This window comes from Petaurus breviceps, unplaced genomic scaffold (genome assembly GCF_028583685.1).
Source record: "Petaurus breviceps papuanus isolate PSGF00001 unplaced genomic scaffold, PetGlider_PUasm1.0 173, whole genome shotgun sequence".
Classification (NCBI taxonomy): domain Eukaryota; kingdom Metazoa; phylum Chordata; class Mammalia; order Diprotodontia; family Petauridae; genus Petaurus; species Petaurus breviceps.
This window is the reverse complement of record NW_027185759.1, coordinates 27,885,666-27,907,239: the sequence shown is the minus strand read 5'-3', so window position 1 is coordinate 27,907,239 and position 21,574 is coordinate 27,885,666. Positions and strand designations below refer to the sequence as shown.

The window sequence follows — 21,574 nt, the reverse complement described above, 5'->3', positions numbered from 1 at the left end:
AGAGAGAGAGAGAGAGAGAGAGAGAGAAGGAGAGAGAGAGAGAGGTTGGTGATTTATGTGGATTTATTTTATATCCTGCTACTTTGCTAAAATTATTAATTGTTTCCATTAACTTTTTAGTTGAATATTTAGTATTTTCCAAGTATATGATCCTACTTTTTGCAAAAGAGGTAGTTTTATTATTCCATTGTCCATTCTGATTACTTCAAATGTTTGTTCTTTTATTCCTATTGCTTACATTTCTAAAACAGTATTGAATAATGTTGGTGACAATGGGCATCTTTGTTTCACTCTTGTTCCTATTGGGGAAGACTTCTACTTATCACTATTATAAATCGTACTTACTGATGGTTTTTGGTAGATGCTTCTTATCATTTTAAGAAAAAAGTCCTTTATATCTATGCTTTTGAGCATTAAAAAAATAGGAATGAGTGTTGTATTTTGCCTAAAGCTTTTTCTGCATCTATTGATAAAATCACATATTATTTTTCTATTAACATAATCAATTAAATTAATAGTTTCCCTTATGTTAAACTATCCCTGCATTCCTGGTATAAATACCACTTGGACACAATGTATAATCTTTGTAGTGGCCTCCTAGCTAGTATTTTATCTAAGGTTCTTGCATTCATATTTATTATATTAATGAAATTGCTCTATAAATTTCTTTCTCTGTTTTTGTTCTTCCTGGTTTAAGTATCAGTACAATATTTGTTTCATAAAGAGTTTGGTAGGACTCCTTCTTTGCCTATTATTCCAAACAATTTATTTAATGTTGGGATTAATTGATCTTTCAATGTTTAGTAGAATTTACTTTTAAATCCATCTGGTCCTGATTTTTTTCTTTAGGAAGCTTATTTATGGGCTATTCAATTTTTCTATAATAAGTTTATTTTTCTAAAATAAGCTTATTTTGATATTCTATTTCCTTTTCTGTTAACTTAGGCGTTTTACATTTTTTGGTAAATATTCTTCCATTTCACTTAAATTGTTTAATTTATTGGCATGTAATCGGGCAAAATAACTTTATGATTGCTTTGATTTCATCTTCATTACTGCTTTATTGACTCTTCATTTTTAATATTAGTGATTTGGTTTTCTTCTCTCTGTTTAAAAACCATATTAATAAAACCAATTTCTAGTTTTACTTATCAATTCCATGATTTTCTTACACTCAATTTTATTAACCTGACCTTTAACTTTAAGATTTCCAGTAAGGTATTCGATTGGAAATTATTAATTGTTCTTTTTCTAGTTTTTTTTTAATTGCACACCCAATTCATTGGTCTGCTCTTTCTCTGTTTTATTGATATAAGGATTTAGAGATATAAATTTTCCTCTCATTGCTGCTTTTGCTGCATCCTATAGGTTTTGATATTTTTTTCTCCTTACTGTCATTCTCTTTAATGAAATTAGTGATTGTTACTATGATTTGTTCTTTAACCCACTCATTCTTTATGATTAGGCTTACTTTCTAATTAGTTTTTAATTTGTGTTTCCATGGTCCCTTATTGAATATGCCCATTTTTTTTGGTATTGTGATCTGAAAGGGATGCATTTAATAGTTCTGTTTTTCTGCATTAATTTATCTATAAAAGTTTTATGACCTAATTATGTGGTCAATTTTTGTAAAGGTACCATGTGCCACTGAGAAAAAGGTTTATTCTTTTTAGTTGTTTTTCTCTTATGTGAATTACTAGGCTAATCAATTTGGAGTTACTGAAAATCTTATGGAGAGTATCCAGTCATATTCAGGACCTTGGTGAAAAACAGTGTTGTCTGCCACCTGGAGTATCTGGAGGACCTTACCACCTGTAGGGAATCCTTCCATTTAAATTCCAAGTGGACCTCCTCTGTGACAATGGTGGACACTTTGGCAGGCAGATGTCTCCCTGTTTTATGCCTCATCTAATACTGATAATTAGAATATTGTTGAACTAAGTTACATCTATCAAAATGTAAGCTTTTTATCTGTTACATTTATCAAAAAAAAATCTTACATGTTCTTATTATTTGCTTTGGAGATTCCATATTGGAGAAGGGCTTTTATATGTATTCTGCTTTACTGGGTCCGATCCCTTTTTTTTTGGGGGGGGGAAGGCAGGGCAATTGGGGTTAAGTGACTTGCCCAAGGTTGCACGGCTAATAAGTATAAAGTGTCTGAGGTCAAATTTAAACTCGGGTCCTCCTGACTGCAGGGCTAGTGCTCTATTTACTGTGCCACCTAGCCATTCCAGTCTAATTCTTTTTTATTGGAGCAGGATGGTATAATGGAAAAAGAATACTAGACTGAATCAGAAAAGCTGGGTTTGAATCTTACTTATTAGCTGTATAATAATGAGCAAATTATTTAAACTCTGAGAGATCGTTTCTTCATTTGCAAAATGTGTCTAATGCTTCTTGCCCTTCCTACCTCACAGAATTGTGAGTTAAGTGTGTTTAAAACCTCAAGGCACCATGTTAAGCACACTATTACTATTAGTCAACAAACAATGAATTCAGAGGGATCTTGCATTCTCTATATTTTCCAAGCAATTCAATTTTTCTATGGAGATATAATCTGCTACAGAAAATAATCCATGAAATCCTGACTGTCCTTTTCTTTTATTTCTATCACAATTTCTCTGCATATATGGAGAGGTCATTTTTGTTTTAAAAAATGCTATGAAAATTAGAAAGAAAGTTTAAACACTGGTAGTTAATGATGTCTTCTCAATCACCTTCTTGGGGGTAATAATATCATTTGTTATTCTTCCCATTCTTTTGAAAAATCTTGAAAATAAATCCCTCATTGCTTTTAAAAGTATGTTACCTTCACAAATGTCTTCTTTGAATACTTGATCTGGTCAAACTATTCTCAATTTAATTCTCTTAAATATCATTTTCATTTCATCATAGAATTAGGGAATATTTGAGTTGTTAGAACTCGAAAGTGGTGGTTCTACTGCCATTGTAGACAAGAAGTTACTAAAAAAAATGACTTTGAAATACTTTCTACCTCAGAAATCACTTTTTTTCTCCATTAAATATACATATCTCCATTATTTATAAATTAATGGTATTCATTGCTTTCCAACTTCCTTTTGGAATAAAGTATTCATGTTATATAGGTGTATATATTTTAGTAGTGGAGAAACTTTTTTGTCTTGCAATCCTTAATATTGAACAACATTTTCCAACATAATCTGTAACTCTTGCCTGTGCCTGCTTTCCCACTGAAGCTACTACATTATACCTTAATATAAAATGATTTGTCATTCTCTGTATAGCCATGTCCCAGTACCTCAGGCTCTGGATTTTAAAGACTCAGTTCAACTTTCCTTCTTCTACTACTTCCCTCCCCCACCCCCACCCACATTATGCTTCTTGGGCTCAAGATGCCTCCACTCAGAAGTCATTGTTAGACATCTCATAATGTAGGTAAACTACAGGTTGTCATGATATCCACATATGCGGTTGAAAGGGTCCTCAGATTCCATACAAACATAAAAGTAGCAATACATGATGGGTATGACGTAGCCTTTATTCTACCCAATGGGAAATGTAAAATCCTATTAAGGACTCACAGTAGACCATGAATAGCCAGTGTGATTCCTATTATTTCTTCGGTACATTCCATATATCTCTAGGGCTTGTGTTCTTCCTAGCACCTTGACAGGCTTTGGAATTCCTTCAAAAGTAAAATAAACTCCTCCATATCATGGCCTAAACTTCCTTACTGTTCTTCCTCTTTGGGTACCACATGAACCATTCTCTTCTCCCTAAGAGGCTAACTTTGCAAGAAGCACCCCTTCTTTTGCTAAAAGGCTAATCAACAAATTCTAGGATTTAGGGTTGCTAGAGAGATGACCATAAGGCTAGTAGTACCTAGGAAAGCCCTCTCTCTAGAAGGGTAGGGTTTAGGAAATATCACAATATGGTTTCCCTTTCCATAACTGCCTTAGCTCAAGCTATGAAAGCATGATTGAATGACAAGCATTTATTAAACACTTACTACATGCCAAGGACCTAGTTAAATACTAAGGATACAAATATGAAAATGAGAAGTCCCTTTTTTCAAGGAACTAACATTGTAGTGGGGAAGATGACACATAGAGAGTAGAGAGAAGGTCAGGGATGGGAAGTCACAGTGATGGTAAACAGAACAGGAAGGATGTAAATTGACATGCCTTTTCCTTAGGTATTAGTAGTGTTTATAGTTCTCTACACAAGAAGTAGAAGTCATACAAGTGTTTCTCCAATACCAGAGTCAGCAACTTCAGGTCAAGCCTGTCAAGCCACGTGGACAAGGGCATATGCAACTCTCATGTAGCTATATCCCAAGGCTGCCATTTGTAGGTTTGGGTTGTGTTGAGATCCGTGTCCCCCAGGGTCCAGGTTAACTCTTAGCTCTGCTGAGTACTGGTTTGTTTTGCTAAAAGGAAAAGAGGAAAAACAAAAAGCCAAAAAGGCCGACTCTATGACTGATCCAACCCACAAAAGCGGGTGTCATCTCTCCATAACAATTTGGCATAAGCAATTCATACCCGATCATGGAAACCCATGTTTTATGAAAAATAAAGGGTCATGCCCAGATCCTGCACAGTAAGATGCAAAGACTCCCTTCCCTATAAAGTGATCAGAGAACTCCTACCAACCCCCTTCATCTAATCCATCCCTAACTCCTTTGAGAGACTTTTCCTGATTTTTTCGTTCTTATTGCCTCTCTGACCTCCTATCACTGTGTATTTATTTTGCACATATCTTGAATTGACTTATCTGTGAACACATCATATACTCCTTATGAAATATGAGCTTCCTCAGAGCATGGATTCTCTCCCTTTTCTATTTGTATCCCAAACACCTACCACAATTCCTGGCACATATTAGACTTCAATAAATGCTTGTTGGTCACTGTTCTCCAAAAGAGGCTTCCATTCTCTTCGTAATGGTCTTTGTGTGTATGTTGATAATGAGAACTACAAGACAAGGTCCCCAAATGGTCTGTGGTGAGCTGGTATTTCCCTTTGCCTTTGGAAATGCAGTGAAACCAGACATTTTATTTGCCTCATAATCTGGGCACCATCTATCTACTTAGCAGTAACATCTCTTTATCTTCTTGTTTCCTTTATTGCAGGAATGTTAATATTGATGTGGTTTCACTTCCTTGAGGGGTATATAACCATGTTTGACTTTGGACATTTAGAGTAGCTGAGAATTAAATGAATGTTTACTAATGGTCTGAAAACTGATCCATAACAACTTCAGCAACCCCTCTCCCCCAACTCAATCAATGCCAGTGGCTTCTTGCTACTTTCAGGATCAAATATCAAATACTTCTATTTGCCTTTGAAAACCCATCATAACCTACCCCATTCCTACTCTTCCAATATCCTTACACCATATACCCCACCACATGCTCTGTCATCCAGGACCCCTGGCCTTCTTGCCCTTTCTCATGTGAGACATGCCTACTAAGGGCACTTTCTGCTGTTCCCTATACTTGGAACTGTCTCCCTCCTTATCTCTGTCTTTTGCTTCCCTGGTCTCCTTCAGGTCCCATAGAGTTCTTTGAGAAGTCTTCCTTACCCTTCTTCATGTAAGTGACTTCCCTTTAAGAATATGCCAATGAATCTCACATATGTGTATGTATATCATGATATGCATATGTATATATCCACCTATGCCTATATACATAAACATATGTTCATGTGTGTACATATGTGTATGCACATATTTATGTAGATACATCTATATCTCTAAACAATGAAAGGTAATATTCCATAGCCTTCATAACATAGATATCCCTGTACTCTGAATACATGGACAGCTGAGGCAGCATTGAGTTTGATTTTAGGTTTAAACTATACCTTTTGACCCCATAACACTTCATGCCTTTATTGTTGTTCATTTTACAGATAAGGAAACTGAGGCAAGCAGGATTAAATGACTTTCCCAGGACCACACAACTAGTAAGTTTCTGAGGCTGGATTTGAACTGTGAAGATGAGTCTTCCTAACTCCAGGCCAGGCATTGTATGCACCACGGCACGGCCTAGCGGCCCCTATACATACCTCATTCCTACATATTCTTTATAGATAATTTGGCTTCAGAAGTTTCTTTCAGAACTTCAGACTGAGTCCATTGCTTTATGAGAAGTGACAGCTTAGGAAAATAAGACAATGAGCCAAGCAAAAGCTGGGAACAAGGGTAGCAGCAAGGGTCAAGGAAACTGAAGTTATCACAATTCTGGTCATTAAGTCATATTGTCACTCTGTCTCCAGTCCACATGAAACATCAAGTCCAAATCGGGTCAGCAGTCAGGAACCAGCAAAGTGCTGAGGCAGATAAGTAATTGGGACAGCACACATGATACCCTCAGTCAGAGGGCCTGCATTGGTCCATGAACTTTTCATTCTCTAAAAATTGACTGCCTTCCATTCCATGAACATTTAGTAAGGACCAATTATGTGCAAGGATTGATGTGAGCTCCAAAGATGCACAGATAAAAGTAATCCCCAAACACCTGAGGAACCTCCCCAGTAGAGGGACACTTAGAACCAAAGGGGTGATCCTCAGCGGCAAAGCAATGTGTTATTCCCAGCATGATTATAGAAGCTGCTACATTTTAATTACTTGCAATATAGGGTAAATCCTGGCACAGCTTTCTTAAATAATTTCATCTCTTGAATTTCCTTCATATCAAATGATCAGAGTCAATTCATCCCCACCCCTCTAAGGTCCAGATAAGATAAATGTTTGTGTGAGGTCCCCAAGCTAGTAAGCTGAAGATGTAGCTTGAAATCCTGGGCTCTTTCCCTACCTTACATCGCCAAGATTGTTTTTACTATCAGAACTTCAAGTGATTCCTTTTCATCTGTAGAAATCCAATCCAGAAGGTCAGCCACCTGAGACTGAACCACTACCCAGCAGGGTGGACTGATTCTTATCGCACAAGCTGTTAGGAAGAATTTCAAAGAAGGAAGATTCTCAAGAGAAGGGTTTCTAGGGATAGGCGTAACATCGATAAAAGCTGGACTGAGATGGAAATGAGTAGTTGGACACTTCAGCTTTAATCCCCCTTGGAATTGTAACATGCCAATGTTTGGATGTTCCCTGGTGAAGTCTGACACTAGACTGGCTTAGATAACTCCTTGTACATTTTGAAGGCATCCTTTGCCTAAGAATTGATCTGATGGAATGTATGCATTGCATTTATAGTATGTCTCTGGGAAACTAAGGCTCACCCTCACATTCCTTGAAGCGATAGTTCTTTACATGCAAAGGATCAGGATAGAAAGAGAATTGGACTCAATTCAACTCCTGACTCTGATACTTCTTGGCTTTGCTGCCTTGGACGTGTATAATATATGTGAAATGGACAGAGTAACACTCATAATCCCTACTCATTAATGGAGTCTTGAATGAGAAAATGGGTATGGAGTGCCCATTAAACCTAAAAGGAGCACAGAAATGTCAGCTACTTTTATTTTACTACATTCTTCACTACATCTTCCTTAAAATAGATACTTACTAAACACCGGCCCTGGTCAGCATTGTAAAGTTGGTAAAGTTTGTCTTTGGCGTGTAGATAGAATTCAGGCATGGGTTGCCTCTGGCATAGATAAACATACTCTCTGGTCTGACTCACTCACCCCAATCTGTCCTCAAACTGGCATGTCTCAGTTCCTAGATATGGGCCACCACCATGAAGCCACCCTTGAACTCTCTTGGGGACACAGAGGTAACTCTAATATGGGAGAAGACATTTCTTCTACTTGTTACTATAACTCAAGCTCCCAGCAAAGTAAATTCTTGTTTTTCAGTTGTTTTGAGTTGTGACTGAATTTTCATGACCCTGTGGATACAGTCCATGAGTTTTTTCTTGGCAGATATATGAGAGTGTTTGCCATTTCTTTTTCCAATGGATTAATGCAAACAGAGGTTAAGTGACTTGCCCAGGGTCACACCGCTAGTAAATATCTAAGGCCGGATTTGAATTCAGTTCTGGTTCTGATGAGAAGATGAATCTTCCCGACTCTAGGCCCAGTATTCTATCCACCTCTCTGTCCTAATTGGGATGCTACAATGAGAATATATCAAAAAATGCCCAAGAGTGAATTCTTTAGCTGGCTGCAAGAGAATATCTCAGCTCAGTTCAAGAAAGAAGAATTGATCTCACCCAAGGAGTACCTTTGTAGAAGTCTTTAGATAGGCAAGCTGGAAATCAGAGATAGGTGAAACATCGAGCTTCTGCTAAACATGCCTGGAACCTTTCACTCTTCCCCCACTTCATCTCTCTCTCTCTCTGTTTCTCTGTCTCTCTCTGTCTGTCTCTCCTCTCTCTATCTCTCTGTCTCTGTCTCTCTAGTCTCTCTCCACCCCTCCCTCTTTCTATCCCCCCACCTTTTCCCAAATGAAATTGAACAATAACAAAGGACTAAAAGGTGAGGCCATCACCCCACTCCCTTCCATCTTCCTACATTTATTAAGCAATCCCATATCAGGCTTTGTGCATATTGCATCCACTACAAAACTTCATTGATTCTCTATACATCCTTTCCTATTTTGATATTAAGCCACCCTCCACCTTTCATCCACCCCCACCCCACCCACCTTGGGTAAACTCCTTGGGGGCAGGGATGATTTTCTTTTCTTCTTCAGGGCCTGGCATCGCATCTGGCCACAGCTCATAGCAGGCCCTAACAAATGCTTAGCTGTGACTCATGGTACCTTCCCAGCTCTCAGGACGTTGCCTGTGACTTTTTTTGGTTTTGTTTTGTTTTTGTTTTTGACATTTTCACTCAAACTGTTCTTTTCTTCGTAAGGAGAAAACCCCGGGATTAAAAATTTGTTGCTAGAAAAGATTAAAATTCATAATTATTCATACACTCTTAATACTCCCTATCACTCTAATGTGCAGTTAATCCTTTACCCCCAGTTCAATATTAATTCATGCAATCTCTATGATTACGGTAAGTGAGAGGTTTGCTGGCAGTTATATAGTCCAGCAGAGAGGGGGTTTTGCCTGATTTCCATTCAGGCTTTGAAACCATAACTTTTGGAACTTGGGACTATTTTTGAATGTTTTATTATCCCTCTGTGACTTTTTATGTTCCCCCCCCCCTGGGCATTGAGTGTCCTTTCTCTATCCATTTCCTTCTTTTGAAATTAAAAGGATCCTTCATACCCTTTCTATAGTTTTCTAGCTGTCCGCATTGGGTGCTTAAACAGCATGAAATTTCATGTCTTTATTCCCAAATCTGAAAACTACTGAGACCTAGCTTTTGTAAAAGGATTCCTCAGAACCTCTTTAAAGTTTTCTAGGATAGATAAAATATTGTGTTTGTGGTGTCTCAGAGGAATCCAGTTTTGTGAATATAAAACATTTGTCTAGGTTAAGTGACTTTCCCAAGTCAACTAGACAGCATGAGAGGCAGGTCAAGATCAGAGGTTCTTAACTTGAATAGATTTCTTTGGATCTATGAACTTGGATGGGTAAAAAAAAATCCTTTATTTTAATATCATTCTATATATTTTATTTTATGCCTTTAAAAATATTCTGTGAATGGGTTTATAGGCTTCATGGGATTGTCAAAGATTCTATGACATAAACAAGTATTAGAAGCCCTAGACCAGATGGTCCCTTGGGGACTTCCAGTTCCAGAATTATGATGCTGTGATCTGAATGAGTAGCAGGGCCAAGATAATTAGAGCTGACATTTATATACCACTTTATAAATATCATCTCATGTGATTCCCAAAATGGCCCTCTGAGCACCAAAGTTGTTATCTACATTTTTTTCAGATGAGGAAATAGAGGAGTTAAATGATTTAGCTCATGAGCACAGAACTAATAAATGTCAAGAGTGGAATTTCAATTGAGTTCTCATTTCACTGAATGTTTTTCCCACTTTTCTCTGCAACTTCCTTACTGTTAGGGTTAGAGAAAGCACAAGAGGAGTCTGGAATTCTTAAGAGGACTGTTTTTGTTCTTAGGTCTAAGCTGTGTATTTACAGAAATGGACATTCCATTGGAGGTTACCCTTCACTAGCCAATCGAGTTGCAGGCAAAGAAGCCTAGAATAGTTGAGCAATGGTCAAACTTTCACTTTCAATAAATGAGTAGTCATCTATTAAATACTTACTATGTTCCAGAAAGCATAATAGATGCTATAGAAAGGGGAAAAATCTAATCCTTGCCTTCAAGGAAATTGCATTCCATATTATATGTATATATAACATACATTATATATAGATATCTTTATCATTATCTATCTATCCCCCCCATATTGATTTTTTTTAACTGGGTAAGAGAGCCAATTCTTTGCCTCATTTCTTACCTAACCTTAATCACTGAATGAATATTGCCTAAGTCAAATTGAAACCTGTGAAAGACCTTAGCGTAAAAAGGCCAAAATCTCTCACTGCATCCCTCTCTGGTTGTCCTGATCTATATCCTGCCCATGGACCCAGATGGCTCCAGAGGACAGAGTGAAGCCAGTGACTTTGCCTAGCCCTCCCTCACTTAAATTCAATCACTTGCAAGTCATGACATCACCTTCCTGACGTCATGGTCCTCTTTGAGAACTGAAAAACAAACAAGAACTGAATGACAAATACAAAATAAATGCTTAGTAACTAGAGAAGAAAGACACTAACAGTTGGGGGAGGCTGTATCTTAGAGGAAAGAAGGCCTTCTATAAGGTAGAGATGAGGAAAGTGCATTCTAGGTGAATATAAAAAGGTATGGAGATAGGAAATTGAGTGTCCTATGCTAAGAAGAGAGAGAAGACCATTTTGGTTGGAATGTAGAGTAAAAGGAGAATAATTTATAAGTTGTATAATGTTTTCATGTAAACCATCCCTTTTGCCCAACAGTGCTGGGATGCTGGGCTCACAAGAAGACAGTATGAAAAGATTGTGAGATATCCTATAATACATTAGAAGGAAAATTGAATTTAGAGTTAGAGGACATGGTTTTGGATCTTGACTCTGCCACTTTTCCTTGCATAATCCTGGGCAAACTAATTTACTTCTCTGGCCTCTGTTTCCCCATGTATAAAATGAAATGGTTAAAGTAGATGACTTCTGAGGTCCCCGGGTTACATCCAAATCTACAATCCTATGATTTATTTTTATCTATACTCTAGGAGCAGATGGTATCTGTATCTTTATTTATGCAATATGTCATAGATAAGGCATTAATTTCACCATATAAAATTGCTTAGGATTTTACTATATATCTAACGGTTACTGATGCTACATAGAGAGAGAAAAAATTGGAATTTATCAGCCAGGGTCATTTTGTGGTTCTTTGGTTATGATTAGCATTGGGTAAGAAGGCCATTGATAATATGACCACTGATGCCTTTTTCTCTGGTAACTTTGGGAAGTATGGATCTCTGGGGAGACAATATTTCTCATTTGGTCATCCCTCCCCCACCAACTGTACTGTGGTGAATACATTTTTGGTGATACTATGCTTCCTGATCCAACCATCCAGCAGATGTGTTACAATATGAGTGCCAAGTCTGGCTATGCCATATACCACCTGTGTGATCTTACACAAGTTGCCACCTCTCTAGACATCTGTTTTCTCATCTGAAGAAAGTCCCTTTCTTTTCTATATCTATGATATTATGCTATGATTCCTTTGAAATTCATATCTATTTGAGACCCAAGGGGACACAGCATTCTCCACTCTGGAAGCAGAGTTCTACCATGGTAAAGAGCTCAAAAGTCAAGTAATTGGCTGGCAAGATGTATAGACAGAGGAAGCAAAATCATACTATAGAATCCTTTTTTGGTGACAAAGATGATCAAACATATAACCAGAAGAAGACAACAAAGTCAAAACTCCTGCATCAAAAGCCTCCAAGAAAAATATGAACTGCTCACAGGCCATGGAGGAGCTCAAGAAGGATTTTGAACATCAAGTAAGAGAAGTAGAAGGAAAATTCAGAAGAGAAATGAGAATGACACAAAAACATCATGAAAAATGAGTCAACGGTCTGCTGAAGGAAACCCAAAAAATGCTGAAGAAAATAACACCTTAAAAAATGGACTAATTCAATGGGAAAAGAGGTTTAAATAAAGCCAATGAGGAGAAGAATGCCTTAAAAAGCACAATTGGTCAGATAGAAAAGGGATTTCAAAAGCTTACTGAAGAAAATAATTCCTTCAAAATTAGACTGGAATAAATGGAATGACTTTATGAGAAATCAAGACTATAAAACAGATCCAAAAGAATGAAAAAATAGAAGGCAATGTGAAATATCTCATTGCAAAAACCACTGACCTGGAAAATAGATCCAGGAGAGACTCAGGGGACAAGAACATTTATGAGCAACTTTCAAATGCCATTCCCTGGTTTGTGTCTCCAGACAGTCTTTCTGGACTGAGAATTCCCTATGATTTCAGAGAGGGTGTCTGTAGCTTTGTAGGGGATGAATCCAAATGTTGACTAATAGAAGTCAGTATCTTATAGCACTTGTTTTAGGTAAAAGGAAGCACGATGGTTACCACTTTAAATAGTGCTACTTTATCTAATAGTGGTTCAATGGTCATATAGTGATAATTCATCTTACTGTTTCCCATGCCTCTATATCCTTCAGACCCCCCAACAATGTCATCTGATCTCTTATACAACCTAAGGATCTCTAGGCTTTACCATCTGCCTCTCTGCTGATCCCTTAGGACTTTTAGTCTTTTCTTTTGGTTCTGTAACTGAACTTTCTTTTATGTGTTGCTATCCCCAATTCAAGTGCAAACTCCTTGTAAGCAAAGACTGTCTGGCTTGTTCTATCAGTAGCCCTAGTGGATGGCACATAGTAAGTGCTTACTAAATGATTTTTCATACATTTGTTTCTTTAAATGACAGTCTTCTAAGAACATCTCATTTCAATCTCTCATCAGGTAATCTTGTTTTTTTTTTCCCAAAGGCTATGACATTAGAAGGTAGCTAAGTGCTACAGTGGATAGAGTGCAGGGCCTGGAATCAGGAAGATGTAAATTCAAATCTGGCCTCAGACTCTTACTAACTGTGACCTGGGCAAATCACTTAATTCTGTTTGTTTCAGTTTCCTCATCCATAAAATGCACTGGAAAAGGAAGTGGCAACAAGCCCCAAATGGGGTCCCAAAGAGTTGGATATGATGGATAACATTGAACATGGCATAAGATCCCAGATTTGGGAATTAGAATGACCTCAGGTAGGAAGGCAAGATGATCAAATGGAAAGAGTCCCGGATCTGAAGTCAGACGACCTGAATTCAAATTCCTGCTCTATGATGCACTGTGTAGCTTTGGGCAAGTCACTTCTCCTTAGTACTCAGTTTCTTTATCTATAAAAGGAGAGGGCTGGTTGATTTCAGATGACCTGGGATGAAACATGATGCCCTTCTTCATACAGAGAAGTGATAAACTCAGGGTACCAAATGAAACATATGTGTTTGGACATAGCCAATGAGGAAATCTGTATTGCTTAGCTACGTGTGTTTATTATAAGGGATCTCTCTCTCTCTCTCCATCTCCCTCTCCTTCCTCCCTCTACCTCTCTTTTCCCTTTTCCTTCTCCCTTTTTGGCCAAGGCATCTCATAGAACCAATGGTGGAAATCTTGTGATCTTTTCAATGAGAGGAATTCTCACACTGATGAAATCATAGCTTTTTTTTGAGATATCAAAGAAGCCAATCAAAGTAGTCCACTCAACCATGTTAAAATGTGTTGATTCATTTAATCATGAAGCAGAAATAGAAAGACAGGCCTAAGTTCTCTTCTTGAATGTATGGTATACTTTCTACATCCTTCCAAGTTAACCCTGGTACCCATCCCTGGGTATAATCTCTCTCTCTCTCTCTCTCTCTCTCTCTCTCTCCCTCTCTCTCACTTTAGAGAACCTTCATCCTTACAGATCAGAGTCTTAAAGGATATGATTGCATTAGGCAATCATTTGACCATGCAAATGTTCAAAGCATAGTTTGATTACTTTAATTGCTTTACTTCTATAAAGGATAATTTGTTTTTAGTTTTTTTATGAGTTCTTGATAGCAGCAAGTAGATTGAAAAGAATAAAGTTGGAATGGACTAACTCTTTTATTCCTCCACTCTTCAATAGCAAATTTGTATCATGATGAAGGCAAATTCAATAAAATAAAATAAAAATTAGCTGTGTGGAATGGAGAATGCAAATGAAAATTAAAGTAATAGCAGAAGTTTAGAGACAATATCCTCAAGGCCAAACTTTCCCTTCAAATTATGTAAAAATCCAAAGGTCTTTGTTTCAAGTATAATTTGATGTTTGTGTTATCACTGCCTAATTTTTCTAAGGCCTCTTACTGGACCATGATTTTCATGTGGATTTTCTCATCACTGTTGTAGCACTGAGAGCAGCATTTGATGAGAAAAGCCTGTTCCCCAAAGAAATTCTGGATCGGGAACGAAAAGCCAAGCAATTATTCCAGGAAACATGTAGTAGAGGAAAGCTAAAAAGAAATCGGAAGCAATTATGATTGAAAGAAAAATAAATCTTTTGTCACAGGAGGTAAGAGGGTTACTACATATAAACTTTATACATATGTAAACGCTCACAGAGAGAAGAATCCAGACAGCCAATATGTCCTACTACCTGGATATTGACAAAAAGTCTTTCTTTTTGTTCATTTTACTATTTTTCTGGGACTTTTTACCCATCATCCTTTGTTCCTACTAGATACTCAGCAAGAAATTTAATGATGGAAGAAAGGGGGGGGGGAGATTTCACTCAGGATATTCTAGCCTTAAGTATCAAAATATAAGAAAATACAGGACTTCCCACTATAAATATCCAGCTAACCTTTAAACAAGTGTGGTTTTCACTGCTTCTGTGACCTGAACATACCATCAGAGTTCATTAACATCATGAAAAATGCATTTAGCTAACAATATTTATATTTTACTCGAACGTTCACCAAACATTCAGTATACAGAGTGTCCCCAAAGTCTTAGAACAATTTTAAGCTTTAATAGCTATTATAGTTTTAATTATTCTATGCCTGATTACTATTTAATTATTATAACTTTGTTTTATTTAATTTTTACATGCTTATTATAACATATATAAGCTTCAATAACTTATAATTGTTCTGCAAATTCTGGGACACCCAAAATTCTTTATGTGATTTTCCCAATAAACTGCATAAGGTAAGGACTCCAGGTATTTAGTATATCCATTTGAATAATGAAAAGATTAATGCTTAGAGGAATTAAGGGTGTGCCCAGCTATAGAGGGCCAGTAAATGCCAGAGGTGTGATTTGAGCCCCTTGACCCCAGGTTATGTCCTCTTTATTTTCCTAACTCAGATTCATGACATTTTCCAACATACTTAAAAAAAATTAATCCTTGAGTCATTCTACAGTCAAATGAAGATCATAATCTTAAGTCAACATAAGATCATACATTTAGAATGGGAAGTAGCATGAGAATGTATAGATTCTTTTGCAGATGAAAATATTGAGGAACAGAGACATTAACTAACATGTCTGGGTTCAAACAAATTTTAAATCTCTGAAGTTGATTTTTCACTTTAGTCCTCTTGACTTAAATCTAGTCTAGCACCCCATGTGCTGTGCCATCAGCCTCTCAATGTGGTTTTATGCACTTAATAGGAAGTTAGTGGACCCAGTACCACTTCTGATCTTCCCAACCCAACAGCAGAGTGCCATGACAAAAATTGATTTTAAGATTTCAGAGGGTAGAGATTTCATCTCTCCATGAACATGGATCATAGCCATACAATATTTTTTCTCCATGATCTTTGGCAGTTTTTTAAAATCTCTTTGTGACCAAGCTAGTAATGACCTCTTACTCCTGGCTATGAGTAATGAAGATGACATTGGAAGAAGGCCCGACTTGTGTTAGTTGAATCATGAGTGCTAAGAAAGGTTGGAAGCTTTTTGGAAGGGAAGCAAGAAGGAGGGAAGCAATCAATCAAAAAGCATTTATTGAGCACTTATTATGGGCCATGCGATGTACCAAGTGCTAGGGATACAAAGAAAACAAAAACAAAAACAGTCTCTGACCTCAAAGAGCTCATTTCTAGTAGGGGAGAGAACACACACACATACATACACACATGTAGATGTATATATATATATATAATCTATGTGTATATATGTACGCATATATGTATGTATATATTTATTTATTCAAGTTATGTTTTAGCGTTCAAACTCTAAATTTCATTTTTAGGAATTTAGAAGGATTTTCATATGATAAAATGCCAATGAATTTCTTTTGGTTCAGTAGACAAGACTTGAAATTGGATTTAAGAGCTTTTCTAATGGGATTTTCAAAATCTTCAATTGGACATATGTTCCTCCCACCAAAAGGAGTTTTACTGTCTATCATTTATAGTGAAAGGCAGCATGGTCTAATGGCGGAGTTCTTAACCTGGGGTCTATGAGCTTTTTTATTTTTAAAGCAACTGGGGTTAAGTAACTTGCTCAAGGTTACACGGCCAGTTATTTCTGGGTGGGTGCTAAGTGTTTGAACCCAGATTCGATCCCAGGTCATCCTGACTCTGGGACCGGTGCTCTTACTCACTGTGCCACCTGGCCTCCCCTCTATGAGCTTTTTAAAAAAATGATAATTGCATTTTATTATAATTGTATTCCTTATGTATGTATTTTATCTTATGCATTTTAGCATAATCTAAGAAGGGGTTCATAGACTTCACCAGATTATCAAAGGGGCCTATGATACCCCAAAAGTTTTAGAAACTTTGGTCTAGCAGATAATTGGCCTTGGAGTCAAGAAATCCTGGATTCACCTTAGACAAGTCAATTTACCTCTCAAGTCTTTAAGACAATGCATTGGTGAAAATGTACCAACCTGCAAAGATAGAGGTGGCTTCCTCCAGGGAAATTCTTAATGCCAATGAAATCAAAGGTCTGGTCTCAAATCCAAAATCAATATCAATTATAGCAAGCATAAAATAATGCTTCTCTATATAAGTCCAGAAAAACTATAAGGAATCTTTTTAGGACAATCCATTCACTTAATAACCACTTATTAAGGAAGCATGAAGGGGCATGGATAAAATGAGGTCAGTCTCAGATCTTCATCCCATGGCCCCTTGTAGAATGAGGCAAATATTTGTCTCCTTAATACATTAAGGATGTAAGTGATTTAAAGAGCTTAGTTTTCCTTAAGAGATAAATGTTTCCATTTGTACTTTGAAAGCAAAAAAAAAAGGGGGGGGGGAGAAAATAATAGGTGATATTGATATAGTCATTTGAGGTTTTCCAAAGCACTTTAAGCACATTATCTCATTTGATTCACTATAGCCCAAGATTAGTGGAACAGGGACAGGATTTAGGGAAAGAGGAATCTGCGCCCTAAGCCCACCTCTTCCACTAAATAGCTGGGTGATATGGGCACATCACCTGACCTCACTGAGATCCAGGCTTTTCATTTGCAAAAGACAGATGATAATAGCACCTACCTCATGGGGTTAGTAGGAGATTCAGCAATATAAGGTACATAAATCACCTTATCAGTCTTAAAGAGTTATATGTCAAATATGATTTTACATAATAATGATAGCTCCTGCTTACAAAACACTTCCCCCCCTCCACAACTCTATTATGTAGGGATGGTTATCTCTACTTTACAGAGGAGGAAGCAGCCTCAAAAAAGGTTGTGACCATCCCATAGTTACATAGCTAGGAAGTGTTGTGGTGGGGAGAGGGGGTTTCTGCCTAAGTCCCTTCCAACTAGAGTTGCCACCCTTGTCCATGATGGCCTAGCTTTGTAATTACCAAAGCTATGATTTAAAGCCCAGTTTCCTGATTCTAAATCTAAGGTCCTTCCCATCACCCAAAACTGTGCCTCATAGGCTCTCAGCAAGTACTTAATGGTTCATAAGACTCATAGCTTGAAAAAAAACCTTAGGAATAATTTAGTCTAAACTCCCCATTTAAGAGATGGGGAGAATGACTTGCTCAGCATCACACAGCTGACCCAACAGAGCCACAGATCTAACCTAAGGCTCCAGATTCCATTACCAGCTCTGTCTCCACTACTCTAATGAGACATCCTATAAGTAAAGCACTATGCAAATCTGAAAACACTATAAATATTAATGTTTCTCCTCCTCTTCCTTCTTCCTCTTCTCTATTCTTCCTTCTTTTCTTCCTCTTTTACTTCCTCCTCTTCCTTCTTCCTCCTCCTTTTTCTTCTCCCTCTTCTTTTTCCTCCTCCTCCTCCTCCCCCTTTTAACAAGTGTTAGATTTGTTGATTAAGGGGATTTAAAAAAATCATCTTGTTTGATGGGCCATTTTTCTGGATTTTTTGGAGAATGTTTTAATAATTTGATAATCTGAGAATTTCAGACTTAGACCTGGTAGAGACCTAAGACATCTTCTAGACTTCCTTTTATTTTACAAAGGAGGAAACTGAATCTAGGAAGGGTAAAGATATTCCCCAGGATCCTACAGGTAATAAATGGCATAGCCAGGGCCATAGGATCACAATTGAGAATTCGAAGAGACCACAGAGATCATTTCATTGAATGTTCCTCTTATTTTACAAATGAGGTAACTGAAACCTAGTTATGTTTAATGACTTGCCCAAGGTCACATAGGGAGGATTGATTTATGAATATAGGTCCTCTGAATCTAAATCCAGTGATATTTCTACCATACTACTATGTATAGTAGGACAAAACTTTTATATATATATACATATATGTATATATGCATGTATGTCTATACACACATTAAATATATGCTACACTGTAATTTTCAAGTAGTCCATACAGTTTTACATTAAAAACTACTCAACCAATTATTTTCTTTTCACAGTGAATTATTCATCCCTTTTGACAGAACAAGTTTACAGAGAACTGCTTAAAATCTACATGACCATAAACTGACAAATACACTTGAGTGACAAATACTTCACTGAAAGGAATATTTGCTTTGCTTTTACTTCTTTTTTTTCAGTTTGGAAGGAAATGCAATTTTTCTTCCTTTTTCAAGAAAAAAAAATCAAACTTCCTTTAAAATGCTGACACTGGTCATCTGGACATAATGAGAATTCATTGGGATTTCTTCAATGTGTCCCAGCTTCCTCCATGACTGGAAGCCAGGATCAAGAGAAGATGCCATGAAAACTTAGATATTACTGATTGATGATCTTCCTAATTATGATAAATGGGCTTGCTTCTTTCATTGTGTCTTCATATACAAAGAGCTTTTCACTGGAAAATGTATATGACAAGATTTGCATCAAATTTATTCAGAATGAATTCAGCAAACATTTATTAAAATTATACTGTGTGCAACATTCTGGGATGAATAGTCTAGAAATAGATATAAAATTATAATCTCTCCTTCTAATGAACTTAGAGTCTCTGATGGACTGGCAAGGGAGGATGCTGTGTATGAGACTATGTACCTAGAGAGATGATTAATTACTAGAAATCTGAGGGTGGTAAGAGTCCTGACATTGAGAGGATCATGCTATACTTTGAAAAAGTTTTGGTATCTAAGTTGAGTCTGGAAAGAGAAGATTCTGGGATATAAATTTTAAAATGTATCAAATACCTATTTTGTGTAAAGTAATAGGATTATAACTCTAGAGAGAAGGTTCTTCAGAGGTCATCTAATTCAACCACCTCATTTTACAGATGAGAAAATTAAGGATCAAGCAGGTAACTTATTCAAGGTCATATAGGTCATAAGTGGAAGAGAGGTGGTTCTAACGTATGTCCTTTAACTTTAGAATCAATGCTGAGTCTACTATTCTCAGAGCTGGCAATGAATGACTGAAACTATTAATATACTTAAGGAATATCTATTAGATGAATAGCTACAATTTATAGAGTACTTTTTAGGGCTTACAAAGTGTTGTGTATGTATTATGTCATTTGGTCCTCATAACTACTTGGTGCCATAGATGCTATTCATATCATACCCATTTTAGAGATGATGCAATTGAGGTTTAAAGGTATTAAGGGACTTGTTCATAATCACAAACCTAGGGTCCAAGTATTAAATCCAGGTTTCCCTGGCTCCAAGTGTAGCAATCTATCCATTATGCCAGGTACTAACAATATTATACATTATCAGCTTGGAGTGTGTGTGTGGGGGGGTTATATAAAAGCCTAAAGGAAGAGAATATAAATTGAGAAGGGCATTCTAGTTTCAATGGAATAAAGCATATGATGGTAGGAATGAAGGGAGGGAGGTAATGATAAATAAGACTGGTAAAGAAAGTAGGAGCCAGATTCTGTGTATTCTGGAATATCAGGCTAAGTAATTTGTATTATATCTGGGATGGAATAGGGAGCCATGGAAGACTTTTGAGAAGGGAAGTGATATCCAGATCTGCACCTGCAGATATTATTTTGATGACTGGCTGACCTAACAGTTGGATAAGGGAAATACTGGAAACAGGAAGACCAATTAAAAGGCAATTAGTGACAACCCAGGAAAGAGGGAAAGAAAGAGTTGCACCTGCACTATGAAGACTGTTGAGGTAGCTACAGGGTATTGTAGAGAGAGTGCTAGAGTTGGAATCAGAAAGATCTGAGTTCAAATCCAGCCTTAGGTAGTTATTAACTGGACATGCCACTTAATCTCCTTCCTAAAGCTCAGTCTCATAATCTATAAAATGGGAATTAAAATAGTGCTTATGTCTCTGAGTTGTTATGAGAACCTGATGAGGTAACTTATGCAAAATCCTTTTCAAAACTTAAAGTGCCGTATCAAGAGTAGCTATTATTATTGTACAAGAATAATTGACAAGGCTCAGTGACTGATTGGACATAGGGGTGTGGGGTGGCAAGGGATAGGGCAGATTCAAAGACAATTTTGAGGTTCTGAGTTTGGGTGACCAGGAGCCTGGCAGTAACCATGATAGAAACAGGCTAGATAAAAGGGTGCAGTGGAAAGTATGTTGGATTTGGGGGGAGAACGGGGAGTTAGATCCTAACTCTGCCTAGCTTGTAGTGTATTTATAGCTGAGGGGAGGGGGGAAGCCGTGATACTGCTTAAGCCTTCTCCAGCTATTCAGGGAAGGCATGCTCTGGGGAAAGCTGCCCTATCCCAGAGGTATTTGAAGATGCACTTCATCAAACAAACCTAACAAGAGAATATAGCTATTGTTTCACACTGAAAGGGGGGAAAAGGCCATTTCCTGAATAAATCATCTTGTGGCTTCACTAATGTACAGACAGAATCTCATAATGGGGGGATGTATGATGGATGTTGGCTGATGGCACCGTGTGGGAATGGGGCATGTTGTCTGAATGATCATCTTCCAGAGTCACATTAATTATTTATGAGTCAAAGAGATAGAAAAAAAAATGATACTGTCTTTGAGTGCCACAAATCCTCTGTGTATGCGTGTGTATACATATAGACGTGCACATACACACATTATATAAATATAACATATAATATATGTACATATTATATATAATTAATGCAGAAACCGAGGAAGGGGAGGGAGAGGGAGAAAGAGAGAGAGAGAAGGGAGAGAGAGAGAGAGAGAGAGAGAGACAGAGAGAGAGAGAGAGAGAGAGACAGAGAGAGACAGAGAGAGAGA

The 21,574-nt window shown here is 37.2% G+C and overlaps 1 protein-coding gene across 1 annotated transcript in view; it reads left to right on the top strand.

The window, feature by feature from the left end:
- Positions 1–14,518, top strand: part of WDR49 (WD repeat domain 49) — a 149,502-nt gene extending 134,984 nt beyond the window's left edge. The window contains exon 17 of the mRNA XM_069083622.1: positions 14,362–14,518. Within this exon, the coding sequence (XP_068939723.1) occupies positions 14,362–14,492 (131 nt within the window). The 3' untranslated portion in view covers positions 14,493–14,518. The remainder of the gene's footprint in view (positions 1–14,361) is intronic.
- The last annotated feature ends 7,056 nt before the right edge of the window (positions 14,519–21,574 follow it).